A 19,710-nucleotide genomic window follows, 5' to 3' on the forward strand; every position below is an offset into this window, starting at 1 on the left:
GTAGGGAATGGGACCATGAGCCTGCAGTCAGCCTGGACATTTGTGGTCACCTGGCTCTATCCTGGAACCTACCCAGTCACGCCTGGGCAGTCGGCTGCCCCTCCTCCCTGGATTGAGGAAGTAGGAGAGGGTAGTGAGGAGAGGCAGCAGGCAGGTCTGACAGGCAGCGGTGGTCATGATGAGCTCTGTCTGGGGCCTGGCTGTACCGCTCCTTGTCTTCTACTGGAAGGTTGGAGTCAGTGTGAGCTCTCCAGGTAAGGGACAGGACAGCCCCTGGGGCTCCTCCCTGGTGTCGGTGTTGGCAAAGACAGCCCTTTGTGGGCAAGAGAGACATTTTTTGTTAATTGTATTAATGGCCTGAGAAATACACGAGTGTGAGTGTGTGGGATGGCAGATGGGTCAGCTTATGCGGGGTGGCCTTGTGGTGGTCACTGTGAGTCTGGGAGTTAGTCTTTAGTCATGGGATAGTGGGGTGGAGGGCAGAGGGGGGCAGGGATGGCAGCCGGGGATCATTTTGCTGTGAGCTGAAGAACCATGGTCTAAGGAAGCTCTGGTTCCTCCAGCTTTGTCGCCTTGCCCGGCTAGTCTTTGAGACTTGCCTTTTGAATGAAACGTTTGTCACAGACTGCTTGGGCAGGGCAATTCTGAGAGAGGCAGGCTTTCCTGAAAGATGGGAGCTGGCAGTGATCTGTTGCTAACAGGCACTGTGCCGAACTCACCCCATGCACTTTAAAATGGATAATTTTCAGGCTAACTTTAGGTTCGAAGTAAAACTGAACAGCGCTCTCTTGAGACTTCTCATGATGTCCGTGTCCCGACAGCATGAGGACTGCTACAGCTCTACAGCGGAGACCACACACTGACATTGTCACACTAGGCGTAGCTTTTTAAAATTCCACTTTTAAATTTACTGACAGAATTTATGTAACACAGGGCCCTGACTGCATGGAGCTTGATATAGAGACTTCATTTATTAATTTTTCCATTTTCTATGTCTGTGTGTGAAAGAGAAATGTCTTACATATGTGTGGATCCATCCATATGTGTGTGAACATGTGTGCAATGTATGTGTGGAGGCCCAAGGTCGATTTTGGGAACCATCCTTAAAGGCTCTCTCGCCTTATTCCTTCACCTAAATCTCTCAATCAAACCCAGAGTTCAGCTATATATACACCCCTACACACACACACACACACACACACACACACACACACACACACACACACACAAAGAGAGAGGGGGGGAGGGAAGGAGGGAGGGAGGGAGAGAGAGAGAGAGAGAGAGAGAGAGAGAGAGAGCAAGCGCACAAGTACCTGACATATGTGGTGTATGGAGACCAGATGACAGTTTGAATCTTAAATTCAGGTCATCAAGCTCAATGACAAGCAGCTTTACCCACTTGAGCTATCAGGCTGGTCCAACATTACCTTTTCAATCCTCACAATAATGTCAGGGAATAGGCTCGTACCTCTAAGACACTGCCACCCACTTAAGAGCAAGGAGACTTCAGATATAGGGAGAAATTTAACCCTGGAGTCATCACATGCTAGCGGTGCCTAACCTTTGGGCCACCCTGCCTGTCACACATGCTCACAATTGACCAGGCTTATGCTGCAGTTTTCATTCTGTTTAACTGAAACCTTACAATCCCAGGAGGCAGGTGGCCCTCACTCCACTTTACAGAGGAGACAGTGCCAGTGTGGAGCACAGAGACTTGGCCTGTGTCACAGAGTTAGTACACAGCAGAAGAAGGAGCAGAGGCGGGACTCAACCCAGGCTCTGTCCACACTTTTCTCACCCCCAATATGGAGGCATGGGGGAGGAAAGTGGCAACATCCTATGACCCGGGCTGGGCTCTGTGGACCAGGGGCCTCAAAGAAATAGCCTGGGCATAAACGCTCATAAGAAGGCATTCAGTAGCTCCTGTGGACGTGTGTGTGTGTGTGTGTTTGTGTTCGTGTGTGTGTTTGTATGTGTTTGTGTGTGTGTGTTTGTATGTGTGTGTTTGTGTGCGTATGTGTTTGTGTTTGTATGTGTTTGTGTGTTTATATGTGTGCTTTGTGTGTGTTTGTATGTGTGTGTTTGTATATGTGTGTGTGTTTGTATGCATGTTTGTGTGTGTCTGTGTGTTTGTATGTGTGTGTCTGTGTGTTTGTGTGTGTCTGTGTGTTTGTATGTGTGTGTCTGTGTGTTTGTATGTGTGTGTTTGTGTGTGTGTTTGCATGTGTGTGTGTGTTTGTGTGTGTGTGTGTTTGTGTGTTTATATGTGTGTATGTGTGTGTTTGTGTTTGTGTGTGTGTGTTTGTGTGTTTATATGTGTGTGTTTGTGTGTGTGTTTGTGTGTTTGTCCGTATGTCTGTGTGTGTATGTCTGTGTGTGTGTGTGTGTGTGTGTGTGTGTGTGTGTGTGTGTGTGTTGCTCGAGCCCAAATCATTTTCTTTACGCAAGTGAGCTGGCTCCACTCCTGGGCCGATTGCTTTCCTAGGACACGTTCCATTCATGCAGGAGGCTCCTCTCCCCATCCTCCCATGATTTCTAAAGATAAAACTGTAGGTCATTCTAGACTTGGAAGAACAAGTGTGCGTGTATAGGAAAAAATTTTGGGGCTGAGCGAACTAATGGAAGAGTGGCAAAGTTTCCTCAGAAAGTCGTGGAAGTCCTGATCCCTGCTCTGCAGCCCTTGGCTCATGTGGATTCCTGTTTTCTTTACCTACTCTTGTGTGTGTTGTGTGCTGGGAGGCCGAGCCGCAGACCAGAGATCAGCTGGGATCCTTCGGGGCAGGGGCCACCTGTCAGGGCTTCAGAGAGCACTAGTTAGGGCAGCGTGTATTTAGGGCTGCCACAAAGGCTTTGGCTTCTCTGTGCTGCCTTCATCCTCTATGTTTATACAGACAATGACCCTCCATGCCATCCGATAGCACCCAGGGCATAAACCGTGAAGTCAGTCACCGGAATTCACCAGGTTGTTCTCACCCGACACAGGTCTCGGCATTAGCAGATCCATTCCTTTGGTGACAAACAACAGCATAGAAGTGCCCACCTTCCCTCAAAGGGACAGACCCAGCTCAGAGCGAGCTTTCCAGACCACCAACCTGACTCAGTATGTTCCTCTAGACACGAAAACTCTAGGCACTGAAACTGCTCCTAACACCTTAATTGCAACCAGTGCCAATTCAGAACTCAATTCCAGGGACACCCAGACCACCTCTTTTGTAACAAAGACCAGGAAGACACATCCTACTACTCTTGCAGCACCATTCCTTGAGACCCAGACCATCTCTCCTAATGTGTCAACCCTAAATATTCAGACCACTTCCCCAACAGCATCGTCCCTGGATTCCCTGACCACTTTCCCTGCACCACCATCATCCCTGACCACTTTCCCTGCACCATCATCATCATCCCTGACCACTTCCCCTCCACCACCACCATCCCTGACCACTTCCCCTGCATCATCATCATCCCTGACCACTTCCTCTGCACCATCATCATCCCTGACCACTTCCCCTCCACCACCACCATCCCTGACCACTTCCCCTGCACCATCATCTCCATCCACTTCTCCTGCACCATCATCCCTGACCACTTTCTCTGCACCACCATTCCTGGGGAACCAGACTGTCTCGCCTGTTGAATTGACCCTAAAGACCCAGACCATTCCCTCTGTAACAGAGACCAGAATTCTTTCGAAAAGAATACCTTCCAACTTCATGGTTGTGCACACCATCCCTACAGGGACATTGGCACCAAGTGACAGCCCCAGAGCTGGGATGACCACTGTCAAAGCTGGCACAGTGAGTGACCCCATAGAAGCCGTCCTTGGCACCCTTTGTACTGATGACAGCTCTGAAGAGACAAGGAAGATCACAATTGACCTCCTGACTTTGGCACACCCCTCCATGGGAGTGGAGCAGCTGTCTTCAGAGAGCAGCTCCTCCTCTGACAGCTCAGCTGGGGTCCTCAGCAGCTCTCAGGCCCTGGGACCCGACAGTACAACTCCAGCCAAGGACTCAGTTGCCTTCAGCATCTCCCATATTAAGCTCACCACCTGCATCACGGAAATAGAAACAACCATCACCATCTCTGGGACCCCAGACGCGAGCCGCAGCCCTGCAGAAGCAATGACAGCTTTATCTGCTTCTGAGATGTTAACTTTGCCTCCATCCACTGAGGCAAAGCCAGTTGTCCCTAAGACCACAAGCTCATCTGGGATCCTGTCAACTGCCACTACCCTGGCCCTTGCCACCACCCTTGAGGGTACACTCCCTGCTAGTGGAATCACAGAAAGCGAAATAGCAGTGGCCCAGACTCCTACCTCCAGTGGAACTTCGGCTACAGGAGGAACCCAGGTGACAGTTAGAAGGAACCCACTGGAAGACACTTCAGCACTCTCTAGTGAGACACAAAGCCACACTGAGGTTTTTGGTACCATCACAGTCCCCACGGTTGCTGGATCAACAGTAGGAGAAGCAACCTCTCTTGTGAGTTCCACAGCTCTAGACAGCAGTCTCTCAGCAGTGGTCACCACCAAGGGCTCTGCTTCCTCAGAGACTTTAACCACAGACAATACAACCAACAGCTCCTTCCTCACAGGGAGTCGCCCTCCTTCTTTAATCTATTCGACAACAGCTAGCACCAGTGAAAGAACAAACGTCACTTTAACCAAGACCACAGCCTCACCGAAGACCCCGATGAATCCCGCACCCACTGCTTGGACAAGGAAAACCACAGAGCACGATCCAGGTAAGCGAAACTCCCACAAATGCTTTTTGGAGATTTGGAGTAACCTTAAGGAGTTGAGAGGAAAGAAGGAAGTAAAGGCCAATATTACACCCTCTCCCTGACATTTCATAATCTCCTGGTCGGTTGGTAAAATACAGCTAAGATGTGTATGTGATGTAGTGATGCATAGGTGATGTTGTGATGCATGTGTGATGTCATGATGTATATGTAATGTAGTGATAAATACATGATGTAGTGATGTATATGTGATGTAGTGATGTAAATGTGATATAGTGATATATATATGTGATGTAGTGATGTATATGTGATGTAGTGATGTAAATGTGATATAGTGATATATATATGTGATGTGTATGTAATGCTGTGATGTATTGTGATGTAGTGATGTATATGTGATGTAGTAATGTATATGTGATGTAATGATATATATGTGATGTCATGATATATATGATGTAGTGATGTATGTGTGATGTTGTGAAGTATGTGTGATGTCATGATGTATATGTGATGTATGTGTGATATAGTGATGTATGTGTGATGTAGTTATGTATGTGTGATGTAGTGATGTATGTGTGATGTTGTGATGTATGTGTGATGTAGTTATGTATGTGTGATGTTGTGATGTATGTGTGATGTAGTGATGTATGTGTGATGTTGTGATGTATGTGTGATGTAGTGATGTATGTGTGATGTAGTGATGTATGTGTGATGTAGTTATGTATGTGTGATGTAGTGATGTATGTATGATGTTGTGATGTATGTGTGATGTAGTGATGTATGTGTGATGTAGTGATGTATGTGTGATGTAGTGATGTATGTGTGATGTCATGATGGGTGTATGATGTGTGTGAAACTGGGTTTTCCAGATGTGGTTGAGATCTTGGCTGTGCTTTAACCTGAGAGACCTTGGACCTGCCCCTGTTCTCTGAGCCCGTTTCTCCACCTTGTCTAGGGGTGGTTGTAGTGGATGAGCTTCATCTTTTCCAGTCTGGCTTCTGTGAAGGTATCTATTGGTCAGGAGCTCTGCTTCAGGTGAGATCTGTAATGTTATTCAGAAGACTTGACCCTCACGCCTTGGAAGCCTCAAGCCAGCAACGCCCAACAGAAGCAAAGAATGTGCAAACTTGTCAAACTGCTGCCCTGTAAGCATGGCAGAGCACGCCAACGGGGCTTGGGGGCCATATTTGCTGTGTTCTACATCATAAAGAATGACTCTAGACAAACCAACAGAACAACGTTTGGGGAGTTTAAACCTTCATTTCTGAAACAGCAGAAACTTCTCAGAGAAGCCCACTGTCAGCAACTCTCCAGTAAGGACAGCTGTGGGCATCTGCCTCTGCTGCTTACCTTTTTGTTTTTCTGGGTCATTCCTGAGTATCTTTGCCTTGTTTTACCTTTTTGGGCAAGGGAAATACAAACGTCAATCATGAGCTGAGGATATAGCTCAGCGATGGAGCGCCTGACACTGTGCGTGTGCCTGAACCCCTACGTTTGACTTCATGCTCTGAAAATCTGTCTCTGTCATCTCTATCTCTCTGTGTCACCTCCACCATCTCTGTCTCTGTCATGTCTGTCTCTGTCATCTCTATTTCTCTGTTATCTCCATCATCTCTGTCTTGGTCATCTCTATCTCTCTGTCACCCCTGCCATCTCTGTCTTCATTATCTCTCTCGGTCATCTTTATCTCTGTGTTACCTCTGCCATCTCTGTCTCTGTCATCTCTGTCTCTGTCATGTCTGTCTCTGTTATGTCTGTCTCCGTCATCTCTGTCTCTGTCATGTCTGTCTCCATCATCTCTGTCTCTGTCATGTCTGTCTCCATCATCTCTGTCTCTATCATCTCTGTCTCCGTCATCTCTGTCTCCATCATCTCTCTCAGTCTTGATCTATCTCTGTTACCTCTGCCTCTGTTTCTATGTCCATCTCTACCTGCATCACCATTTATTTGGTCTCTATCTCTGTTTTCTCTCTCATCTCTGTCAGCTCTATCTGTATCTGTCAGGAATGGTATCTCTGGCCTGCAAACCAGCACTCAGGAGGCTAAGCAGAAGGACTGCGAATTTGAAGCCAGGTTGGTCTATGTAGTAAGACCCTATGAAAAACAGAAATTAAAACAAAAAAATTTACTCACAACCATGCTATTGAGTATCTTTTTTATTCTGGGCAAAATTAATATAAAAACATTTTGCAGTCAGTAGCAGAACCCATAAGGGAATTCACCAGGTGCTCTGGCTTTCTATCTGGACCAAGAGCAGGTTGGGGAGGAAACAATTTATTTCACTTGTTGGCTTGCTTCTCCTGGTTTGCTTGGTTTTCTTTCTTATACCCCAGGCCCAACCGCCCAGGATGGCACTGCCCACAGTGGGCTGGACCATCCTTCATTGATTAGTAATCAAGAAAATGCTCCACAGGCCAATCTGATGGAGGCAGTTCCTCAGTGAGATTCCCTCCTCCTGGGTGTGTCCAGGCCTGTGTCAAGCTGACAAACTCTACTACAACTCCAGAGGGAATGAGTCTCCTTGGCACAGAGGAGAGACCACTGATAGGACAGATACTGTCGTGAGCTCAATAAATGTTTAAAAGCTGCAAAAGAAACCTTTGCCCAAGTATGGAGTAGCCACAGACACTCAGTCAAAGAAATGTCTAGGAATTCCAGGGGCAATTTACGTTGGCGAGTTTGAATTGAGTTCTGCCCAGTGTTATCTTTAGCATCCATTTTCAGAAATCTCCCCCACCCCGACCCCTGGTCCTAAAGGACATTTGGGCCAGGTGGTGCTACCAAAGAAAACCAGCTTTTTCCTCCCTGTAGGTTCATACTCATAGTTGGTCTCAAAGCTTGCCTCAGTGGGCCTTTCAATTCTGAAAGCCAAAGATGAAATCACACACATAGACTGGCTCCCAGGGTCTAGGTGCAAGTCCTGTAGCTGTTCTCACTCCCACAGAGAACTCTGTTAACAAAACGAGTATGTGTGCATGAGATAGACCACAGGTGGCTCTATCTCACAAAGAGGGTGGCCTTGGAGAGGAGGGGAATCCGCTTCTTTTCCATTTAATTTCTTTCTCTCACCCTCTCTCTGTCTCTGTCTTTCTTGTCCACCTTCTCTTTCTTATCATCGCCATCATTATTGGTGTGTGTGTGTGTGTGTGTGTGTGTATGAGTGTGTGTGTGTGTGTATGAGTGTGGTATTTGTGAGTGTGCATATTGTGTGAACGTATGTGAGTATGTGTATATGTCTGTGAGTGTTGTGTGTATGTGTGTATAAGTGTGTGAGTGGTGAGTGTGTGCACGTGTGTGGTAGGAACAGGAATTCATGTGTCATGGTGCACGTGAAAAGATCATTCCCTTTCTTGCACGTTTCCATAATCCAGGGATTATTCTCAGGTCGCCCATCTTGCTCTGAAAGGCCCTTTACCCATTGAACCACTTGAAAGACTCAAGAGAGAGTTCTGAGCACACATTTCAAGGAAATCTGCTGTACTTAAACTCCAAACCACAACCTCACAGATTATCAATTTCCTTAGTTCAGCAACTATCAGACACAAAACAAAACAAAACAAAACAAAACAGAAAAACAGTCAGTGCTAGGTCGGGGAGTCTAGGGAAAATTCTCTAGGGAAACAAAAGACCCTGTAGGCTGCTGGGACTAACGTAGGAGTCCCTAGCTGAGAACCGGCTAGCTGTCAATTTTTTTTCATAAGAAATGTAATGTTTATTTCTATTCTTCCCCGATAGCGAGGGGTCTCACAGACTCTATCCAGTCCAGCTTGATGAAACAACATATCGTTATTGGCTCTCTACTGGAGCCCAGAGAGCTCAGCATCTCACCACGAGAATCCCACCTCTTGTGTAACCTTAGAGAGAGGTTGGGCCCTGTAGGATCTCAGAGCCTGTGAGACTCTTATCCTCCTATGGGGGGATGGGTATTCATAGAGCTGATCTTGTCAAGGTCACAGTTGCTATGATCTGAGTCATCAGCCATCAGGCCTAGCCCAGAGGAAACAGATGCTAGCTGTGAGCAAAAGGACTTTTAACTTGCCAATGTTTGCTTTGACCACTCCAGAAGGCTAATGACTTAAGGACAAGTCGTTGGGGTGAGGGAAAAATCATTTTGGGGCTCTCACATATTCTGAAGGGCTTCCTACAGAGGGAGGAAGGAGGGAGCAGGGGACAGAGTTGATTCCTGGAGACTTTTAGGAGCCGAGACAGCAGGCTGCTGTCTTAGTCACTCTTACCTGGTTTCCTTTAGCTTAAAGGGGAGAAGAGCATGAGGTAAATTTAAGGTAAGTCAACTTTGTATTAGTTTCATAGGAGACAGTTCTTAAATAGTTAAAACCAATAGTTTAAAGTTGAACATAAATCTGGCCCAGAGGTTAAGGCAGCAGAGGAGACAGATACAGCGCAGAGGCATTTCCGATTTCCGTCTTGTCTTAAGGACTTGTCAGACATCCACAGATCCAAGCAGTCAGTGCTTTTAGCAAAAGTGACCTCTGAGCCGGGAAAGGTAACATACTCAACTGGTGACGGCAAAAGCAGTCAGAAGTGTCTACAGTGCATTATTGAGAGACTAAGGCTATGACGCTCAGCTCCGTGATATCCATAATCAGTGATTTTAAAAGTCAGCTGAAGTAAATGAAGCTGGATCGTGTATGTTTCTCTTAACATAAAAGATAGAATTTAGCGGACAGTGGTGGCCCATGCCTTTAATCCCAGCACTCAGGAGGCAGAGGAGGCAGAGGCAGAGGCAGAGGCAGAGGCAGAGGCAGAGGCAGAGGCAGAGGCAGAGGCAGAGGCAGAGGCAGAGGCAGAGGCAGAGGCAGAGGCAGAGGCAGAGGCAGAGGCAGAGGCAGAGGCAGAGACAGAGACAGAGACAGGTGGATCTCTGTGAGTTTGAAGCCAGCCTGGTCTACAGAGAGACTTACAGGACAGTCAGGGCTACATAGCGAGCTCCTGTCTCCAAAAAAAAAGAGAAGAACTTTCTGGTAGAATTGGAAAGGCGGAAAGGCTAAGCTAGGAGGCCTCCTGACACTACCAGCTTCCTGCTGGAAGCACAGCACCCAGCTCAGGGCACCCCTCGGTGGGCCGGCCCCTCCACAGCATTCTTTCAGGGCAACCCTTTGAGGATCACCCTCTCCAGCACTCTTTCTGCCCAGGGTCCTCTCCAATGGTCTCCAGGTCTTAAGAACATTCTAGATCCACTTCCATTTTCCCATCCTCACTCTTCTCTTTGACTTTTTCAAATATGGGGGTGCCCTAAGACACGGTGCACTCCACTCACTCACTGGTCAGGGGAACACGGCAGTAGGCGTAATTACTCTAGGAAGGGAGTCCTCGGTCTGTTTGCAGCGATCTGTGGAGACACACACATTTTCCAGTGGGAGTATAGAGGAGGAGGAGAAGGGGCATGGAGAAGGGGCCCAGGCTGGAGATGAGTCAGCTGTGTTTGCACTGTCTCTTGTCTATCCTTAACCTTCAGGTATAAATGGAGGCTTCCTCCTTGTACGGCTGACCGTGGCCTCCCCTAAGGACCTCACTGAGCACGTCACCAGAGAGAAGCTGATGCACCAGGTACGTGTACACCAGGAGTAAGTGACGGGCTCTTGGGAACTCCAGGGAGCGTCTGCAGGGCCTGGGAGGACAACGACTCTGTGAAAGAGCGTTTGGAGCTGAACCGGGGCTCATGGCTGGCTTTGATCTTGCCAACCTTCTCAATCCTTCTGTTTCTTTTCTGTTTCTCCCCACCCCAGATACAATTTTTTCAGGTCTAGGAAGTGTAGGCCTTCTGGCCTTTGAAAAGGCCAATATTAATGGGAAAGTAACAGAGATTTTGGTGCAAGCAGCAGGAGCCAAGGCAGGGTAGTTTACTCGGAAAAGACACAATCTGAGAAATCTTCAGGCAACCCTTCCAGCTTTGGATATGGCCGCAGCCAGCAGTGCAAACACAATCTGTCTCTCTCAGCTCCGTGCCTTTCATCCTTCACAGTCTTTCTCTATACACATGGAAGGGGCTTATCATCATTTAGTCACACAAAAACTACCTCCCTCTCCCCGAATCCACGTGACATCCAGAGAAGGCCTGGTCTCATTAGCTTACAACATCCACGGTGCTAGTTTCATGTCTGTTGCAGGGAGAAAATAACCTAACAAACGTCAATTTATGGTGGAAAGGGTTTATTTCTAAGTTAGAAGTCTATTGCTGTGATGAGACACCACAATCAAGCCAACTTGTAGAAGAACGAGTTCATTGGATGCTTGCTGTGTCTGAGGGTGAACACCCATGACCATCGTGTCAGGGAGCATGGAAGCAGGAAGGCATGCATGGCACTGTGTAGAAGCTGAGAGCTCACATCTTGAGACAACACGAGGCAGGGAGTTAATAGAGAATGCCATGGGCTTTTGAAAAGCCAGTGACATGGCCCCTCTAACAAGGCCACATCACATCTCTTAATCCTTCCCAAACAATTCCACTGAAGACCAAGTATTCAAATATTTGAGCCTACTGGGCCATTCTCATTCAAACCACCACAGCAGAGAAGTCAAAACAGCAGGCACCTCAAACAGCTCATCATAGCACAGCCACAGCCAAGAGCAGAGGCAAAAAATACGAGCAAGCTTCTCTTCTTCACTCTTGTACAGTCCAGTGCCCAAGCCAAGGGAATGGTGCCACCAATAGTAGGCTAAGATCTTCCCATACATATTAGCTGACTTATTAAGACAACCTCGCACAGACAGACTAAACTGATCCAGACAAGGCCTCATTAAGACTCTTCCTAGGTGATTCTAGATGGCATCAAATTGACAAACCTAACATCACAGATACCATGACTGACATCTCAAAAAACATCACAAATGGGAAAAGATATAAAATAGGGATGCTAGATATTAAACCCCTCGGAGACATGCTCCAGGTAGGAAGGGAGGTTGTAGTGCATCTGAATACCAATTTGGAGGAATTCTCTCACTTCTAGACCATTAGTAAAATTCTGGGGTCTAGGCTCTTGGGAATGCTATAATGACTGGAAGATTAAACTGGGTCAGCTCAGTATAAATGTCACAGGCCTAGCTCAGTGCTGGTCTCGTGAAGTGTCCAAGTTCTGCCTGTATTGTGGACAGTGCAACTAGACCTGGTGTACCACCTAAGACAATGGTGCCTCGACCCTGCCCTCCTGGGTGTCTCGGACTTCAGCCAGCACATTTCATCGTCAATGAGAGTCACATTAGTTCATGCTCTGTGCTGTCTAGTAAAGGAATAGACCCTAAAGAGGGGCTGACTGGCAGCTTTACGATAGGGGTATAGCCCTGCTGCCAGGGCAGGCAGGTGAGGAGTTGCTGTTACAGAGTGGAACTTGCTGTTATCCCTGCTCATAGGATCCCTCGGTGAAAGCAAAAGAAGCCTGCCATCTGTCACTCTCTGGTCTCATCTGGCTCCTGTGATTTTTTTTTTCTATTCTCTTTTCATAATGTAAATAAGTCTTCCCACCCCCACATCTAAGTTTTGCATTATCTTTATTTTATGTGTGTGGACATTTTGCCTGCATGTAATCTATACACTATGTCTATGCCTGGTGCCCCTGGAGACCCACAGCAGGTACCAAATTCACTGGAACTGGAGTTACAGGTGATTGTGAACCACCATGGGGGTGGAAGGAATCAAACCCAGGCCTTCTGCAGGAGCAACAAGTGCTCTTAACCACTGGGACACCTCTCCGGCCCCAGATCTAGTTAGTTTCAGATCTTAGATGATCAGGTCTTAGGACTTCTGAGAATTACTACAGTAATTACTACTAAGTAGACATTGATGGGAGTAAAAAGCAAAGCTCGTCGCTTTGCAAACAAGGGGAGGGAGGGCTCAGACACACAGAAGCAAAGGAATGGCAGAAGAGCAGCTTTGACAAGCATCAGGGCACGCTCCCTGGGACACTGTCCTCTTTCTGCTCAGTGGGTGCCATGCTTCCTCAGTGAGCCATCACAAGTGGGATGTCATCTTTGGGTCGCTGGTTACAAAGCCTAAGTTCTGGGCAGGAGCATCCAGCTGGCCAAGCTTGGCTCTTGTAGTCACCAATCGCTCTTCTGGGATATCAACAGAGAGTAAATATCTGACTCTCTGGATTCTCTTAGTAACAAGGAGGCCCACAGGGACCCTCCTCATGAGGACTTCTGCCCACAAGGCATCAACATTTGATGTAGGACAGACAGGTGACAGGTGTCATCTGTCACAAACATCGAAGTGGCAAGCACGGATCCTCCTGGGAGAGAGAGAGGCCACAGTGGAGTGTGGAACTGACACCTCAACTAGCGACTATTTCAGAGGTCAGAGAGCAACCATGGAGCTCAGGATCAGGTCAGGCCGCTGAGGTACAGAAGTGAGGCCACATGGCATTTATTCTATTGTTGTTGTAATTGTTATTGTTATATTTCATTCCTTTATTTTTATGAAATTCATTAAGTGTATTGATTTCTGTTGAGGTCTGGCCAATGGCCCGGGAGTCAGGCAGATCTGAGGTTGGGTCCTAGTTAGCTGTGTGGATTGGTTACTTCAGTCCATACTACCTCTACCTCTTATAGAATGAGGTTAAGAGCCCCTTCAGTGTATGGCTGTTGTGAGATTAAAGTGGCCCTTGCTATCACAGGAGAGGGTCAGGAAGCATCGGGATATCCCTCCCATGGCCCCTCTCATCCTTGGCTTACAGTGGGCTCCCAGGCAGATAGGTTGGGTACCCCACCAGTTATTTTGCTTTCCAGCTCCGCCGTGAACTGCACACCCATATGCCACTTGTCCAAGTGTCCTTACTGAGCATCAGGAGGAGCTGAAGAATGCAAGTTGCAACCAGGCATGGCCCCCGTGTCAGAAGAAGTGATGGCACCTGTGGCTCAGATGTTACCAACAAACCACGGCCATGGTTCTGTGCTATGGACTCAGAAGGTTCCCATGAAGCTCAGCTGGCTGGAGAGCCCTCCTCCATACCTGATCACAAGATGTTGGTCTACTTATGCCTGAGTGGGAGAGGCTGGCCTGTTTCCAGTGATGGCCTTCACCTCCTCTGACTGGTTATTGTGTTTCAGTAAAGGGAGACCTGATCACTCACCTGTGTTCTTCTGTTTTGTACTCAATGACACTCGGCGTGACCTCAGAGACTATCTGTATTGACCCCATGTGCCTTAGATGTTTTTACTATGTGAGAATTTGGGGAGTGATTTTTCCCCGTTGCCTGGTTTGGTTTGGCATTTATCAAGACTTGCCCTGGAGCCTGCTGAACTTTGTATTAGTCAGCTGCCACTAGAGTAAAATATGAGATAATCAGCTTCCAATGAGAAAAAACTTATTTCTGTTCACGGTTGAGATGGTTCTGGGTCAAAATAGGGCAAACCCATTGTTTCAGGCCTCAGGTCAGAAAAAAATAGGGTAGATCCATTGCTTTGTGTATTAGGTGGGAGTGCCGGATGGCAGAGGTGGCATGTGCCGGCTGCTTGTCTTATGCCCAGAAAGCAAAACGAAGGAAGAGGAAGGCGCTGGGGCACCCCACCCGCTTCAAGGACATATCCCCTTAGGCCCCATTTCCTAAATGTCTCACCTACTGAGGAACCACCCTAAGGACCAGGCCTTTAACACAGGGGCCTTCCAGAGACACATCCGAACCACAGAGAGATCCTTCAGGGACCATATTTGTTAATCTCAGACCAGTTGAGCCTGGGAGAACCTGGTCCAAGAGAGGGAGGACCACAGAGAACGTCAAATTGGTTTAAATGTCAAGTTATGGACTCAAACTGGTTTAAAAAGAAAGTCGACGACAGGCAGTTACTCTTGCCGTAGCTCATGCCCACCTGCCATTATTTTAAAGTTAGATGTAGTTTGTTTATCTTCTCTCATAAAAGCATAACTTGCTTAAGATTTTAAACTTTTGAAAAATTCAAGAGAGGAATGAGAAAGAGTAAGGCGGGCTGGGAGAAGAAAACCTGAAATACCAGCGCTTATATCCAGTGAGAGTAAGCTGCTCACTCTGCCTGCCCACGTGGGTGTCAAGGGGACCCTACACACTCCGTGCTCCCCGATCTGAAGTTCTTAATCTCACTTGCTGCGTCTCCCTCGACTCAATTCAGCCACTCTGCAACCTTCAGCTGCCCCAGCCCAAATCCTCAGAACCAGTAGTCATTTTCCTTTCTCTCTCATACTTTATACAAGAAAATCCGAAGGGCTTCTCTTCCAGCACCCCACACTCTCCACGATCTCACCATCTCTGCAGCCATCACTCAGGAGGGACGAAATGCTGCCGTCTCTCACCCGTGTTACTCCATGACTACAGACTTCCCATTGGTTCCTGTGCCCATCTGAACATCCGGTCTAGTCCCCGGACATTTTCTGGAGACTTCTCTTCCTAACACGTGGCAGGCCTGTGCTTCATACTCTTCCGTTTCATTCAGAGGAAAAGCCAAGTTTGGGCAACAGTGTGTAGAACGGTGAATAACGGGTACAGCCACAGCCGCCTCTCTAGCCTGCTCTCTGTAATCTCTGTTCCTTGGACTTTGCCCTTCCTTGGATGCACCAGGCCTGCTGGGGTCTGGGGTCTTGGGAGCCTTTGTGTGCATTATTCAGTCTGCTTAGATGGCCTCTCCTCCAGACATCTGCTCAGTGCCTCCTCCCTCTTCACCTCTCTTCCCCCTCCTCAATATACTCTACCCACAATGCCCTTCTCACCCTACATACCGACTGCCATTCTTCTTTGATATACCTGATAAAATATGTATTTCTTTTATTTGCTTTTATCACCGGAGTCCTTCAACTATAATGACACCCTTTGCCCATTGTCACGTCCCTACCACCAAGGTGGTTATTAATATCAGATATCGACCGCACCCGTGCGGAAAGAGCACACCAAACCAACACCAACACGGTTCCATGTGGTGAGATTTAATGGGGGAATGAGACAAGAGGAAGGGGCAAGAAAAAGAAGAGAAAAAGAGAGGGAGGGCGGAGAGAGTCTGCCTTTTATTTGGAATGTGACTTAACTACTCCCAGGTGGAGTTGCGAATTGAGCCAAAAGGTCTTCTGGGAAGGTATGGCCATGGCCATGGCAACGCGACCAAATGGTGTCCCTGCTAAAGGCAATTGCTGATCCCATCACTAGGTTCTTGCACATAGTAATTTGTTGGGGAAGTAGCTCAGTCTTGGAGCAAAACACTGGGTTTCATCCCTGGCATTGAAATAATGACAGGGCTGCCCATAAGCATGTTAAGTAGTTAATAAAAACATCCATCAGCTCTGCGGTTGCTCCAATAAAGGGGTGTGTACAGAGCTGGTGTGCGCTTTCAAGAGAGGCAGAACTGGAGACGCAATGGCAGTGAGGAATGGTGTGATGCGAGCGGCGCGCAGCGTCACCTGGGGCCGTGGTGATGTCTGGGTCCATGCTGTTGCCTGGGTCCATGCTGTTGCCTAGAGCCATGTCTGGGTCCTTGGCTCTGCCACAGCCGAGTCTGTGTTGATATCTGTGGTGTGAGGGTTTGGGATTTAGCTCAGTGGTAGAGCGCTTGCCTAGTAAGCGCAAAGCTCGGGGTTCGGTCCTTAGCTCCAGAAAAAAAAAAAAAAAAAAAGATATCTGTGGTGTGGCCGCCTGAGGCCATGTTGATGTTGAAGAGTGTCCAAGCCAGCTACAGCAATCGAGAGAGCTAGCTCTGCCCCTTGCCTGGACAGCCCAGGAGAGCTGGCTCTGATCATGTGATCTCTGGAGAGCAGACAGGCTACTGCCCAGGCCCAGATACAGGGCTTTGAGTTAGCCCACTCCAACACTGACCCCGTCTATGAGCTGCTGGAGCACATGGTGCTGGTCCCGCAGCACCAGAGCGCAGGATCTCCACGACTCAAGGCAAAAACTGGATCTCAGAGGGGACTCTCGGTGAAGCTCCAGGATTGATGGTGTAACAGAAGGCTGGAGCCTCGAACCACACCAAAGATTCATTACAATGAACGTTTGCAAGTAAAGCTGTGTGGGCAAAGGGTGCACTGTGTGACATACTGTGACACACGGTGACACGCGTTGACACACCACAGCTTCCATGGGGAGGGTTTTTGTTTGTTGTTGTTCTCTTTTCATTTTCATTTGTCAGGGAGGTGACAAGGGCAGAAGTCAGATAATGGAGGGACTGTGAAATAAGTGGGATTGGGGTGCTTGATGTGAAATTCACAACGAATACATTAGGAAAATGTGCATCCCTTCAACCCAGAGATTTTATTCCCAGTTTATTTTAAGAAAATAGTGAAAAAAATCTATACAGAATATAACTGCCGATTTAAAAATCTAAGCAAAACCAAACCAACCAACCAACCAAACAAACAAACAAACAAACAAAAACTCAAGGAATTCCAATAAGGCAGTTTAGATGGATGCAGTAGATGTTAAAACACAATATTTCATTCAGTCTAGAGACATTCCTGTCTGCCTCGATGGTCATCAGCTAAAACCTGCTCTTGCAAAGGATTAGAGTTTGGTTCCTTGCATTCATGTCAGGCAGCTCACAACTGACCATAACACTAGCTCTGGGTTCTGATGCCCTCTTCTGGCCTCAGTGAGCACTGCACTCATGTGCACATAACTCACCACAGATACACACAACACAAGTAATTCAAAATAAAATAACTCGGGGCTAGAGGGATGGCTCAGAACATGCACTGCCCTTCTAGAGGACTTGAGTTCTATTTATTAGCATGGAGGAAAGTTCTTGATACCTTTGATACTTTTGATCTTATTTTTTGAAAACAAAATGGTGCTGGAGAGATGACTCAGTGGTTAAGAGCACGGACTGCTCTTCCACAGGTCCTGAGTTCAATTCCCAGCAACCACAAACTGGCTCACAACCATCTGTAATGGGATCTGATGCCCTCTTTTGGTGTGTCTGAAGATATCGACAGTGTGCTCATATACATAAAATAAATAAATTTTTTAAAAAAGAAAATGAAACTGTTTTTTCCTCCCTACTACTTTTCATATTATCTCTAGAAACTTTCAGGCTTTGCGTTTTAAAAGCCCGTGACAACATCAGTCTAGAGCTCTTTCTGCCCAGCACCAAGCCTGCCTGACTGCAGTGATGGTCATGGACTCATGCTCTAAAGCTGTGAGCAAGCCTCCAATTAAACGTTTTCTTTATAAGTTGTCTCAGACACGATGTTTCCTCACAGCAATAGGGCAGTGTCTAAGACAGGTTACATGAGCAGATGTCTCTGAAATTAGGGCAGTGGGATCTGAAAGCTAAGAAAAGAGCACTCTGTGGTACAGTCAATCAAGACATCAACTGACTCGATATCATCCCAGGCTGTGCTGTGACAAGGTGTGGAGGAAAGCAGCCAGCTTACGAAGGCCCTACACCAAGCCTTTGATCTTCTCCTGCTCTATACTTCCTTCAATTCCAGAGGATAATTTAACATTAATTACATAATTAACATTAATTACATGTAAAGACCTGTATATACAGTGTTGATGATGATTGCTAGTAAATCAGAAAAAAAATTACAAAATATGGGACAGAACAATTGGAAGTACTTGGAAATTATGATTATAATTATACATGTGTCATTATAAATATATTTTATATAAATTATGTTATATAAATTATATATGAATATTACATGTATAAATACACATGTGTGATTGTAATTGTGTGGAGGAGGGAGGAGAGGATCACAGTTAGCAGAGATAATGTCACTGAATCAGCAAGAGGCAAAAGGATGTGGAAAAAAATTCCCTAGCCATTAAGATTTTGAAGGTATGTACAGACAAGGTAAAAACATAGGGAGATGAATTGGTGGGTAAGAGCGCTCGCTTTAAGACTATGGTGACTTCGGTTCAGATCTCCGTCACTCATACAAAAAGCCAGCCGTGGCTATATGCAAACCCCAGTACTACCAGGGATGGGACAGAGACAGGAGGACCCCTGGGCCTTGCCAGCTGGTCACCTAACGTCCTTCACAGGCAATGCACTAGTACACACACACACGCACACACACACATGCACACACACACATGCACACACACACACGCACACACATACACACACGCACACACACATGCACACACACACATGCACACACACATGCACACACATACACACATGCACACACACATGCACACACATACACACATGCACACACACATGCACACACACACATGCACACACATGCACACACACACACACACACACACACACACACACAAAGCTATGTGAAGCAGTGCCTGGTAGCCAGCCCGTGGGTGTGTCCCACCTGTAAAGGAGCAGACACCACATCGCTGTCTAGTCTGTAGATGCCAGCAAACTGTTGTCTGTCATCCTGGACATTTAGCTCCTTGCTTTGGCCCACAGGAAGGTTCTAGAACATTCCTTTAAAGAAGAGTGAGCAAGGATACTGGCATTTGGGGCCCCAAACAGTTAGTTCCCTTTGTCCCTCAGCCGCCCCTCAGGGTGTCTCTGCTGCTTGTAACCACCTGGGACTGGTGAACGTCTGCTTCCCTTTCTCAGAGAAGCTGGCACCCTGAAGAAGGACTCGCCCCTTTTTACTCCAGGTGCCAAAGTGACAGAATCCAAATTTTAAGAGCCGGAAGTAAACTCGTGAAGATGCGAAAGTGTCCTTAATCTAGTACGCCATTCACAAAGGTAGTTCTCGGGGCTGGGGATTTAGCTCAGTGGTAGAGCGCTTGCCTAGGAAGCGCAAGGCCCTGGGTTCGGTCCCCAGCTCCGAAAAAAAGAACCAAAAACGAAAAAAAAAAAAAAAAAAAAGAACCAAAAACACAAAGGTAGTTCTCTGCCAGTCAGAGTGGGCTGTCCCTGGGACACCTTCCTTTCCCTGTCAGTGGCCTATTCTGGGCTCTCCTTGCCGCAACAATCGTGGCCAGGGCTACTAGACAAGATACAGAATATCATGTGTATTGCAACTCCAGATGAACAATTAAAACAAACAAACAAACAAAACAATTGTGCTGGTGGCTT

The 19,710-nt window shown here is 47.2% G+C and overlaps 1 protein-coding gene across 3 annotated transcripts; it reads left to right on the forward strand.

The window, feature by feature from the left end:
- Window positions 1-97: 97 nt before the first annotated feature.
- Muc20 (mucin 20, cell surface associated) lies at window positions 98-13,825 on the forward strand. 3 transcript variants are annotated; one of them, NM_001401397.1, is made up of 4 exons: window positions 145-254; window positions 2,983-4,743; window positions 10,217-10,308; window positions 13,483-13,825. In NM_001401397.1, the coding sequence occupies exons 1-4, from the start codon at window positions 176-178 to the stop codon at window positions 13,549-13,551; spliced, it is 2,001 nt and encodes a 666-aa protein (NP_001388326.1). In that variant the 5' UTR covers window positions 145-175; the 3' UTR covers window positions 13,552-13,825. The 3 variants fall into 3 exon arrangements, with proteins under 3 accessions (XP_063126582.1, NP_001388326.1, NP_001100559.1); NM_001107089.3 differs by having other exon boundaries at window positions 3,736-4,743; XM_063270512.1 differs by lacking the exon at window positions 2,983-4,743 and having other exon boundaries at window positions 98-254.
- Window positions 13,826-19,710: the final 5,885 nt, after the last annotated feature.

Source organism: Rattus norvegicus, chromosome 11 (genome assembly GCF_036323735.1).
Source record: "Rattus norvegicus strain BN/NHsdMcwi chromosome 11, GRCr8, whole genome shotgun sequence".
Taxonomy (NCBI): domain Eukaryota; kingdom Metazoa; phylum Chordata; class Mammalia; order Rodentia; family Muridae; genus Rattus; species Rattus norvegicus.

Excerpts from the sequence above, each read along its gene's own strand:
- Muc20 (NM_001401397.1), top strand. The coding sequence starts at position 176 with ATGATGAGCTCTGTCTGGGGCCTGGCTGTACCGCTCCTTGTCTTCTAC. Across the intron at positions 4,744-10,216 it reads AACCACAGAGCACGATCCAG|GTATAAATGGAGGCTTCCTC; the intron begins GTAAGCGAAACT and ends CTTAACCTTCAG. Across the intron at positions 10,309-13,482 it reads GAGAGAAGCTGATGCACCAG|CTCCGCCGTGAACTGCACAC; the intron begins GTACGTGTACAC and ends TTTGCTTTCCAG.